The following is a 12,374-nucleotide window of genomic DNA, read 5'->3' on the forward strand; positions in this document are numbered from 1 at the left end:
TCAAAGAGAGGGTCTGAGCTAGGCTTTCAAGAATTGGAAGAGTGGGCAGGCAGTAAGAAGAAGGAGAAGACATTGTGGCAAAGAGTGGAGAGACAGTATAAGCAAAGGCACACAAGACATGTTTGGGGACAACAAATAGACCATTTTGGCTAAAATGGAAAGTTATGACCATCCTGTCATAAATGGTAGTGGATAATGTTTAGAAACGTTGATTGGAATTAATTCCAAACATAAAATTCTAGACATAGTCAAATTGTTAATATTTCTATTAAAAGAGATTCCTTTCAATATCATCACCGTCTTCTCTACCCATCGGCAACACAAAATATTTTTTTTAACATCTTCTGGATGTAATTTGGAACTATGGAACACTAATGAGTTCTTATTGACCTTCAGAGGGGACATTTTGGAAACCATACCTTCTTAGATAAAATTATCATATAGTCATGACAAAGTCATTCCTAAGAACAGGTGTGGGTAAAATGTTCAGAAAGTAGCACCTAAAGATGGAAAGTTTGTACTGATTGTACAAATTATACATGAAAAATTCCATGAGGAAAAAAGGTTTTAAAACAGTTAATAACTTCTAAGGGTTTTTATTATTTACTTTCCAATAAAGACATGCTTTGATGCCAGGCACTAAATGTCCACAACACAAAAACGTAATCAGAATGTTTAACCAGATGCTTATCAGCCCTGGGAACTGCCATAAAAGCTATTAAGCTGGTGGTTTCCATTGTGATGGTCTCCACCACCTTATTAGGGGTCATAGCATTGCTTTGTTGTTACTGAGCAGAGAAAGTGGTGGTTGTGGGGGAGCGTAGGTTGCAGGTCTAAGGTGTAGTGTCTGTAGGAGCGGAGATCTGTTGATTTACTGATTAGCTATATACACATCTGAGTTCATTGCTCTCCACTTGGAATCCCTCGTGATAACCTGGGACTCAGATGGTATAAAAAGCAAATCCAGGCTCTTTCTGCCAGACCAGTACCAATGACAGCCATGGCAAAGCTTATTCTCCTCACAGGTGAGTCTCCAGTCAGAGACAGAGACTTACTCTTACCTGATTTCCTCTTCTCTCTGGATCCGATAGCCTTCGCATTACGCCCCTAGGCTCTTCCATCATTTTAAATTTCCAAGAGAATCCTGACATACACAAATCATATTCTCTTAATTTCAGTTGACTCTAGTAACATTTCTACCCTCATTGATACCATGGGCATGCTCCTAAAAGAAAGGCTTGTTTTCTTCCAATGCTTTGTCTGACTTTCTCATCCCTTATCGATGGTTTCTTGTTCTCCATTCATCTTCCTGCACCGCCTCGTTTTAATTGCTATTATTTTTATTTACATGCTTGCGTCCTTGGTCTAACTTTTCCAGGTATCAAAGTTAGTAGGAACGGGGATAGAATTATGCAAGTTATCTATGTTCTGCTGTTTTGAGGGTTACTTCTCTTTTCTCCCCTACTATCCTACTGAGTTGCTAATGTATCATAAAAATGTCAGCTAGAAATTCAGTCATTTAAAGGGGTTAAGTGAGTAAATTGCTTAGAGCCAAGCTATAGCCGTAGTTTATTAGTTGTTCTAGAGCTGTGATTTACAAACTTTTTATAGTTTCAGAACCTTTTCTAAATGAAAACTGTAGTTCAGTGATGCCCGAAGTGCTCTGGTGGAATCAGGGAGAGGCATCTGGAGTCTTGCCTCACAGTTCATGGTTCTTCTCTTCTACTGTAAGGGCTCCTAAAAGGTGGTTCTAAAAAAAAAAATCCAAGCTCCAGGAGATATTGAATTCACTGCTTTAGAGGATGCCTTGTCTGTGGAAGGCTGTACTCCCCAGTTCAGGGAGGTGAAGCATGGATGGATGTGTACTCATTGAGTACAGTACATTCTGGGTAATTTCAGTAAGTACATCTTCCATAGATAGTAGACTTTGAACTCTGCATTCAGTGACATTTATTACTGACATGGAAGGTGGAAGAAGAGAGCACCGTGGCCATTTTTGACTAAGAGGAGGGAAGTGTCAATCTATTGGTGCCTTCACTGAAAAGCCTACTCTTCGGCATAATCCACGAGTGTCACTGGGCTATAACAACCTATGGCACATACGACGGCACCCAAGGCCTCAGAATTAGATTCTACAGGATATAAACAATTGGTACAGAGCACATGTGTTTTCTTTCACTCTAGGTCTGGCCCTTCTGCTGAGTGCTCAGCTAGGTAAGTCATGAACTCTGTCTTTTACCTTTTCCTACCATAAACCACAAATCTTTATAAATTACTCATAATGCAATTGTCGATTAAAGTATTTTTTTAAGTAAATCAAGAGATAGGCCACATGAGGGAAAGGGAACTACTGTCTACTTCACAGATAGATGGGTTTGACATTGAGAAAATCTGTTGTTTTGGATTGGCTGTCACTGCTATTCTCTTTAGCATGGCCACCGGGCATTATAAATTGGTATTCACCGGGCTTCACAGGACTACCGGACATATTTTCATAAGTGGTTCTTAGGCTTAAGATCCCCAAATGAATCTGTTGAAGTGGAAAATAACCAACTCCAAGTCAGTCACTAGTTTCCAAACTAGAATCTTTGAACTCATCTGCAAGGGTATTTACATTCAGCACCACCACACAGAGATCAGGCATTGAGGCAAAGGGAGGGAAACAGAGGCGGGGCCAAAATTCACAGTGCATTTCAGTGACACCTACATCAGGTCATTGTTTTCACTTCTTACTACTTTCAGGTTCTGCTTACCAGCTGACATGCTACTTCACTAACTGGGCCCAGTACCAGCCAGGCCTGGGCGCTTCAAGCCTGATGACATTGACCCCTGCCTCTGTACTCACCTGATCTATGCCTTTGCTGGGATGCGGAACAACGAGATCACCACCACTGAATGGGATGATGTGACTTTCTATCAAGCTTTCAACGGCCTGAAAAACAAGTAAGAGAGAGGGAGATATCTAATTTGGTTATCTCCTAGGTCAGTTCTTCCCAAACATAAATGTGGAAACAACTCATGTGGGATCTTCTTAAAATGAGTTCAGAGACAGCAAGACTGAGGTGGAGACCAAGATTCTGCATTTCAAACAAGCTCCCGGATGATGCTGATACTTCTGGTCCAGGAACTATACTTTAAGTAGCAGACATATAGATAACATAACACATTGCCTTCTCTAGAAGGTATTCAAAATATATCAGGTCTGTGTCTTTGATTCCCTGTCAATATCTTTTTTTTTTATGACCCAAGAAGCTGCAAGCCATCTTAGCTACTCACATCAGAAAGCAGGAGGTAGAAGATACTGAAGATCAGACATCACTGAACTGAAAAAAATCAGAAGTGTCTACTGTAGTTTAAAAGTTCTATTTGTGTAAAAATGAAACAAAACAAAGAAACGATAACCCTAGTATCTTCTAATTTCTGATTTGTTCAATTTAGCTATTTCTAGGAGAAAAATAAGGCTATAGGCCATTGCTATAATCAGTAGTGGTATTGTCTTGAATGTAGCTACTAGAATTTAAGTTATGATAAACAGGAAATAAACTCCTTTAGAGTGGTATTTCTTGAGGTGTGATCCATGGACTGTGAATCAAAATCACACGGGGCACCTGATAAATATGCAAACCCTCTCCCAATCCAAATGAATCAGAATCTCTGAGAAAGAGGCTAGAAACCCAGAATTTTAATGTTTTCCCGTTCTGACACTTGCACTCCATTCTTGTATGAACTGTTTGAGAACTGCTATTCCAGAAAGTGTACATAACTTTAAGCAATTGATTTATATTCATTATCTTGGAGGCTGAGAAAGCAATTAAGCTCAAGCAATATGTCATCTGATGGAATAGAATATGATTCAATTATGCTTTTAAGTTTTATATATATTATTGCTATTCGATTCCTAATTTTACAAAATCCAGTCCCATAATTTGGACTTCCCTAAATAATTATGAGTGCATTTATTATTTTTTTTAATGTTTATTTATTTTTGAGAGCGAGAGCAAAAGCAGGGGAGGGGCAGAGAGAGAGAGAGAGAGAGAGAGAGAGAGAATCCCAAGCAGGCTCCATCCACACTGTCAGCGTGGAGCCCAATGTGGGGCTTGAACCCATGAACCGTGAGATCATAACCTGAGCCAAAGTCAGATGTTCAACTGACTGAGACATCCTGACATCCCTTGAGTGCATTTATGATAACAACACAATTTTTTTTGTCGTTGAAATATAATTAACGTAATTATATCGGTTTCATGTGTGCAATACAATGATTCAACAATTCTATACATTACTCAGTGCTCATCATGATACAGTGTACTCTTGGTCTCCTTCACCTATTTCACCCATCTTCCCCACCAGCCCCCCACATCCCCTCTGGCAACCACCATTTTATTCTCTATAGTTATGAGTCTGGTTTTTTACTTGTATCTTTTTTCTATGTTTATTTGTTTTGTTGATTAAATTCCACATGTTTGAAATCATATGGCATTTGTCTTTCTCTGACTGACTTATTTCACTTAGTATTATACTAAGTATTGAATAACAACACAATTTTTATAAAGAAAGTCTTCAGTAGTGAAGGAAAATTATCCTACAGAATATCTTATCAAGGCAACATCAAAGTATATGACCAGACCCAATAGTAAAGCGATGTAATTTTAAATAGAAGGATTCATGGATCTTGAAGTTTCTCTTTTCTATCCTTTGCTTTATAGGAACAGCCAGCTGAAAACTCTCTTGGCCATTGGAGGCTGGAACTTTGGAAATGCCCTGTAAGTCCTCTGTGGGAGAGCCTAGTGTTCATTTGCTATTGAAAACAAGCTGTGTTTCTTTAGACTTCACAATCTAAGACAGGGTATGAAGGATCCACATTAAACAAACAGGCTACTGGAATAAATTACTCTACCAGAACAGCAATATTAAGGTAGAACACAATTTATTTTATATGTTTACATTTAGATGGATATTCTGAGATTCCATTCACAGGGGTTTAGTTACAGAGATTTCAAAACAACCTCTTCTTAGAGTATTTCAAAAACACAACCCCTGCAAAGGGTGTTATAGTGCTTCTATTTACCTCCTGGGGGAAGAGAAGAGAAAGCCAGGCAAATAAACAAGACTTTCTGAAGGTATATGAACTTGGGGGGCTATCTGGAGAGAGAACACAGTGAGCCGGGTAACCATGTGTTCAAAGCAACAAGCGCAACCTAGGAGAAAGCTCAGAGCCGGGTGGATCACAAAATAAATGGAGTGCTGAGATTCCACGGCTGGCGGAATACTGATTACAAAGGACAGGAGAAAGCCAGAACCATACGTACATCTGGGCTGTGGGTCTCCGTGAAGGGCTCTGAGGCAGAAACATAAAAGTCTGATTTTACTACAAGGTGTTGGGACCGCCAAGGCATTCCCTCACCCTGTGTTTGTTCTTTGGGTCTCCTGCAGCTTCACTGCCATGGTTTCCACTCCTGAGAACCGCCAGAACTTCATTGCCTCAGTCATCAAATTCCTGCGCCAGTATGAGTTTGATGGGCTGGACTTTGATTGGGAGTACCCTGGCTCTTGTGGGAGCCCCCCTCAGGACAAGCATCTCTTCACCGTCCTGGTGCAGGTGAGGAGAGATGTGGCAATCTCTAGCCCAAGAAGATTCAAAGCCTATTCCTTCCAATGATAATCCGGTGGTTCCCAAGTGCAACTAAACTGGAATTTAGAATGACAGAATCTTCGCGTCCCAAAGATTCTTAGCATGCCTTCATTCGAAGCTTTTCATAAGGATAACAACAACACGTGTGTGCTACATGCCAGGCACTATTCTACTGTATTCTACTATTCTAAGAATTATAACTCATTTCACCTGTACATCTATTCTATGATCTAGATACTATAAGTACCATAATCTGTATTTTACAGAGGAAGCTAAGGTTTAGGTAACTTGCTTCATATCACACGCCTAGCAGGTGTCATAATTACCCATGCAGTCTGGCTACGGAGCCCACTGCTTCTAACCATTACACTACGAGACTGTCTGTTATTACTGAGCACTTACTCACTCTGTCCCAGACACTGGGTGAGGTGTCAGGTTGGAGATAAGAATAAGATAATCCTTGGCTTTAGGGAACATGAAATGAGGTAGAAGGTTGGAAAACAACCAACAATTACAGTATGCTTTGATCAAGCAGCACAGAGGCAACCTAATTCTGCTCTGGGGCAGGATCAGGAAGAGTTTCCTAGAGAAAGTGATGCTTGAGCTCAGTCTTGAAAGCAACTAGTATTAGCAACGAAGCAAAGATGGGGACTGCACAGATGAAGACAGAGGGACGATTGTGAGGCCACACATGCACAGGAATAAAACCATGTGGGACTTGTACATTATGTTAAGGAATTTGGACTTTACTCTCAAGGCTATGGGGCAGCTTTGAAAGTAGTGGAGAGATAGGAGGAAACTTGTGTTCTAGAAAGACAACTTTTGGCTTAACCATGGAGGACAAATCAAAGGAGGTAGGAAGGCAGGGATAGAGTTAGGCTATTGCAGTAAGTCAAGCAAGAGATGTCAAGGGAACCGAACGGAGGACAGAAAGGGCAAGTATGCAAGGATACAATCAATTGGATTTGGACACCGATTGAAAGTGGAAAAGAGAGGGCTTCCAGTTTCTGACTTTAAGGAGTGCCTTGTTGTCCTGTTAACTAAAATGTAAATACAAAAAGAGTAGATTTGGAACAAGGAGGACTCATGAATTTGTCTTTGGACATGAAGAATGAGAGGAGTCTATAGGACCTCCTATAAGAATGCCCAGTAGTCACTGAATGAAGACCAATCTAGAGCTCAGGACAAAGAACCTGACTTGATATACTGTATTGAAGTCATCAGAAGAGGAAGATAATTAAGAGATCACCAAGGAAAAGTGAATGGAGGAAGAAGATCCAAGGATAATTTTTAAATTTACCCTCTCAAAATAGAGAGTTTCTTTTTTTAACTTTTTTTTTTCATTTTATTTATTTTAGAGAGAGAAAGAGAGAACATGATAGCAGGAAAGAGGGACAGAGGGAGAGATAATCGTAAGCAGACTCCACACTAGCATGGAGCCCCAACGTGGGGCTCGATCCCACAACCCTGGGGTTATGACCTGAGCCAAATCTAGAGTCAGATAGATGCTCAACTGACTGAGCCACCTAGGCAAGCAGAGATTCTTCCTATACTATTCCATACAGCAGATCATCAGCCAGCCTCCAAGGGCTTCAATATTAAGTAACTCACTAGTTGAAAAGTCAATCTACTTATTTGTTGAACAGCTCGAGAGATCAGAAAGAACATCTCTATTCTTAGCCGAAACATGCCTCCAATCATAATTTATAACTTCCAGTCATTGGTTCTAGCTCCACCCACTAAAGTAACCAAGGAAAAAAACACCTTCTGTAATCTATCAGTTCAATATTTGCAGACAGCTACAACATCCCACCTATAATTTCTCTTCTTCCAGTTTAAATATCCTACTTCCTTTAACCAGTAACACATGACAGTTTTCAGACCCACCCTTTCGTGGAACACACTCTGGCACACCCTAAGAACACAGTTATAAAAACTGAACCCAGTCCTCCGAATGAGATTAGAGTCATACAAAATAAAGGTGCTAGGGCTGAATGGGAACCTATCACCTGGCTGTAGCCACTTCCCTTACTGGCCAAATCAGCATTTCATTTGATGGGATGTCAGTCCTCTAAAGTAGTTCATTTACTGGATGAAGGGAAGCAACATCTATACTGCTAAAAGCTGGATATAAGTTCCTGCAGCAACTGTGAGTTCAAAGTATAGTGATATAAGTGGAGCTCTGACTGGTCATCTGGGACCTGCATTCTGGTCATGACCTGGCTACTAACTTGCTGTGGGACTTTGGTGAAAATGTGTAATTTCTGTTCATATTAGATACCACTAAAATGGACTGGTATCATCAATACTATGCACGTTATCGGGATATTGAAAGACTAAAAAGTAAGATAAAACACATGGAAACATCTTGAAAAAGAAAAGCATTATACAAACATACCTATTATGATTATTCAAGGAGCTAAAATCAGATTCATAGATGACCTACAGTGCTTGCTTATTCTATAGGAAATGCGTGAAGCTTTTGAGCAGGAGGCCAAGCAGATCAACAGTCCCAGGCTGACGGTCACTGCTGCAGTAGCTGCTGGCATCTCCAACATCCAGTCTGGCTATGAGATCCTCCAGCTGTCCCAGTGAGTGATTCCCCCTATCCTCAAACTCCTGTAGCAACCTCTTTTGCAAGGTAGACTTGTCCTTAGTCTGACTTGCTATTCAGGGACCTTGTTTAGGAGGCTTTGGAAGTGGTATCGCTTGCCTGCATATGTGTGGAAGATGACCATCAGAAATGTTTTTAAATCCCTTACCCCACCCCAGGTACCTAGACTACATCCATGTCATGACCTATGACCTCCATGGCTCCTGGGAGGGCTACACTGCAGAGAACAGCCCCCTGTACAAATACCCTACTGACAAGGGCAGCAATGCCTACCTCAATGTGGTAAGTCTCTGCACGCATGCACATGAAGACCAGAGATGAGGCTGTAAATCACATGGAGATTCAGGGACAAAGAAAATTCTGCAAATGTCTCACTTGGATAACTATGCTCCTTAGTGGCTGATCATATCCCATTAACTATGATTTCACCAAAATGTTTTGAAGAAATATTACCTATCTGTTATTAACATCGTACAATTTTGCCTGTTAGAACAGTAAACTAATGTCACTAAGCATTGGGTCATCAGCTGGGTGGAGTCTCTGGCTAACCCACTGCCATTGCAGGATTACGTCATGAACTACTGGAAGGAAAATGGGGCCCCAGCTGAGAAGCTTATCGTTGGATTCCCTACCTACAGCCACACCTTCATCCTGAGTGACCCCTCCAACACTGGCATTGGTGCCCCCACCTCTGGTGCCCAATTAGAGACATGAGAAAAACAAAACAAGGAAACAAGTGTCTATTTTTTTCTTTCATGGGAGTCACATTTAAAAGATTTGAATCTCTTGATTTTTTAAAGATCTGTACCTTCCTGAAAAATGGAGCCACTCAGGCATGGGACACCCCTCAGGATGTTCCTTATGCCTATCAGGGCAACCAGTGGGTTGGCTATGATAATGTCAAGAGCTTCGATATCAAGGTAAGGTCAGCCCCTCTGCCATGCTGTGGGCCCAGCCTTAGTCCAGGGAAGTAAAATGACCTCTGCTGTCCTCTATCCTTAAGCAGGCTCAGTGGCTTAAGGAGAACAATTTTGGAGGTGCCATGGTCTGGGCCATAGACCTTGATGACTTCACAGGCACTTTCTGCAACCAGGGCAAGTTCCCCCTGATCAATACCCTGAAGAAAGCCCTTGGACTGCAGAGTGCAAGTAAGTGACAACAGGAGGATGCCCAGGGTAGACAAATGCTCCTTCTCTAACTCAAAAGGCAGCTCTAATATCTGCCCACCCCCACTGTCCAGGGAGTCACTTCCCATTTCACCTCACTGCTCTTGCCCAGCTGAAACACAGGTGCTGCATTCTTTCCCTACCCTTGAACTTCCAGGTCAGCCATGTTATGCTTTTATGGCAAGCCAGACCTACCTGGGTGAGTTTTCTAGGTCGGCTAAATCTTAAAGGAAAGCCTCAAGAAATTAGGCTGACTTTCAATATATAAGCATTTATTTTCTATGAACCCCTCCCTCATTAATAGTCTCTTTCAGCCCTCCTGGAAATTGAACAAGAGCCTTCAGCACTGCTCACATGTTTCTAGTCTGTACTTCAGGACAAATACCACGTCCCTAATTTTTTTTCCAGACTTTTCTCCCAGAGGTTATTGGCTTGCCACATATACCCAAATCCTAAGAAACAATTTGGTACATACTAGTGCTCAGTGATTTTTTTTTTTTTTTAATGATTTTGACATCATTAAGAAGAGAGAACGTTTTCAATTTAAAACTGGAGTGGCTTGAAATTATAGCTCTTCCTAATTCCTGAATATGGAGTAATCATGTGATCTCCTCGCTGGCAGGGATCCTGAGCTAACAGCACTCCACCTCCAGACTTTCGCCTCAAGGCCACTAGTCTCCTCACCTCAAGGCAATCTGGGTGCCCCTTCCAGGTCCACTCATCTGCTTTGTGCTATTTCGGGTTGCACCGGCCCTGCTAAGCCAGTTGAGCCCCTAACCTCTCCTCCCAGCGGCGGAAGTGGGACCGGAAGTGGAAGCGGGAGCATCTCCTCCGGAAGCACCTCTGGAGGCAGTTCTGTGGGTAGTGGGTTCTGTGCCCGCAAAGCCAACGGCCTCTACCCCGTGGTGAATAACAGAAATGCCTTCTGGCACAGAAGGTACGTGAATGGAGTCACGTACCAGCAGAATTGCCAGGTGGGGCTTGTCTTTGACCCCAGCTGTGAGTGCTGCAACTGGGCATAAACCTGACCTGTGCCTCCATTCCCGAGGGTTCGGAACAGTCTCCCTTGCTTAGTGCATCTTGCTCCTGCCTAGAGTTCTGCAATAAAAGCCATCAGTCAAAACATGAGTGTCCTTGGTTTTAAATGATTTGGGTGGAAACCTTTCTAGATGTGAAAATACAGGCTGTGCAGGGGTTGGAGAGCAAAAGAGTGTGTAAGGAAGTGGGGGGGTAGCGACAACCCCACAGTCTTCTGTTTGTCTCAGTTGATCTGCGTGAAGGCTGGAGGCTGTCATGACGGAGGAAATGTTTGGATATTTGGTGCTGGGATGGGATGAGGACATGAAGAAAATAGGTCCGTAGCCTGGTGACTGTCCTCGGGAAAGAGCCAAAGTGACTCTGTGAGACCAGGGAGCACAGGCCTGTGTGGCTTGCTCAAAAAGCAGAAGCAGGGGGCATTGTGTTCACAACTGTTAAGATCCCAAACCTGGCCCAGCACCTTCTAAATTGGCAGCTTTGGGAAGATCTGTGAGATAGACTCCTTTTGAAATGTCTGCCTACCCCATGGGCCAGCCATGTCCCTTGATCAGGAGATTTTCCCCTTCTTTGAAACCATGGCAGTGGTCACCAACTGCTGTGCTTATACTGCATGGTCTCCTTGCCTGGCTTGGCTGATTGACTAGGATGGACATCAAGAGGGCCAATCAGATTATTAACACTTGAAGTCTGCAACAGACAAGGAATGGCTGTCACACCCTGAGAGTGGCTTGTTTTCGGATGCGTAAACTCAGGAGCTATAGTGAGAGACTGCGGAGAAGGGAAGTTGCCCTGGGCACACAGCAAGAAGAAGACCAAAGGAGAGCTACAGAGAAAAGCCACCATGCCAGTTGGAGAACACTTACAGATGGCTTTCCACCTTTTGATTCTAGATCCTTCCTGAGACTTAGATGCCTTTCTGCCTTCAGACTCTGGTGAAGCACCCCTGTCACTATATGATAAATTCCTCTTTGCTGCTTAAGCTGGCTTAACTTTGTTTCCTTTATTGCAACTAAAAGAATCTATAATAACAATATAATGACTCCTTTTTTCTGGCAGGCTTGCAGTATGTTAAACTCTGTTCTAAGTGTTTTAGCTGTATTTTATTATTTAATTCTCCCAGCCACCTTGTGAGGGAAGATAACATTAATTGCTGGAAACTGAGGCACAAAGGTCACCTGCCCAAGAACACACAGCTAAGTTGCAGAGCCAGATCCCAAGCCAGGCAGGCTGGCTCCGGAGCTCAGAGTCCTAACTACCATACTTTATTGCCTCCCTTGATAGGCCTCAGTGTTCACATAGTTGGTGGCCACCTTGGTGGTAGTGATGAGGCACATATAGCTTTCTGGGTAATGACCACATAATCATGAGCTCACAACACTTATTGATTATTATGTGCCAGGTAATGTTCTAGGTATTAAAGATACAGTGGTAAACAAGATAGGGACTCTACCCCTATGACGATTGTATTTTGACGGTGAGAGTGTTAGGCAAAAAAGTGTAACAGTGACAGAAAGTGACAAGGGGCAGGAAGTACTTTAGTTTGGGCAGTACAGGAAGGCCTCTGTGGGGCAGTCCCATATGAGACAAGCCTTGACATTCAAGAAGAGCTGGGCATTTTGAGATCTGGGAAGAGGGCATTTCAGGCAGAGGTGCAGCAAGTACAAAGTCCTTGAGGTGGAAATGAACATGGCACGTTAGAAAAAAGAAGACCGAGGTTGTGCCAGGGTAGTGGGCACAGGAAAGAAACAGGCAGGGGTCAGACCACACCAGGTCTTGCAACATGGTTAGAAGTTTGGATTTTATTGTAAGTGAGCTGTGCAGCCATTGGAAGTTTATAGCAGGGATGGAGAGGTGGTGATATGCTCTAAATTCACCACTGAGAAGACAGAGCTGGCATAGGGTTACAGAATGTGGGAAAATCACA

General features: G+C 42.6%; 2 protein-coding genes across 2 annotated transcripts in view; one reads left to right on the plus strand and one right to left on the minus strand.

Annotated features, from left to right (window-relative positions):
* The window catches only part of DENND2D (DENN domain containing 2D), an 82,098-nt gene extending 73,181 nt beyond the window's left edge, over positions 1 to 8,917 (minus strand). The window contains exons 1-3 of the mRNA XM_042953395.1: positions 8,879 to 8,917; positions 3,277 to 3,323; positions 2,846 to 2,932 (exon numbers count right to left, since the gene is read on the minus strand). The gene's annotated coding sequence lies outside the window, so the exon portion shown is untranslated. The remainder of the gene's footprint in view (positions 1 to 2,845; positions 2,933 to 3,276; positions 3,324 to 8,878) is intronic.
* Positions 2,808 to 11,387, plus strand: CHIA (chitinase acidic). The gene is given in 9 exon segments (XM_042953399.1): positions 2,808 to 2,943; positions 4,707 to 4,763; positions 5,434 to 5,599; positions 8,099 to 8,223; positions 8,405 to 8,528; positions 8,811 to 8,989; positions 9,034 to 9,166; positions 9,250 to 9,394; positions 10,154 to 11,387. Coding segments are annotated over 9 exon segments (1,287 nt in total). The 5' UTR covers positions 2,808 to 2,866; the 3' UTR covers positions 10,435 to 11,387.
* Positions 11,388 to 12,374: the final 987 nt, after the last annotated feature.

The sequence above is a fragment of the Panthera leo genome, chromosome C1 (assembly GCF_018350215.1).
Source record: "Panthera leo isolate Ple1 chromosome C1, P.leo_Ple1_pat1.1, whole genome shotgun sequence".
NCBI lineage: Eukaryota > Metazoa > Chordata > Mammalia > Carnivora > Felidae > Panthera > Panthera leo.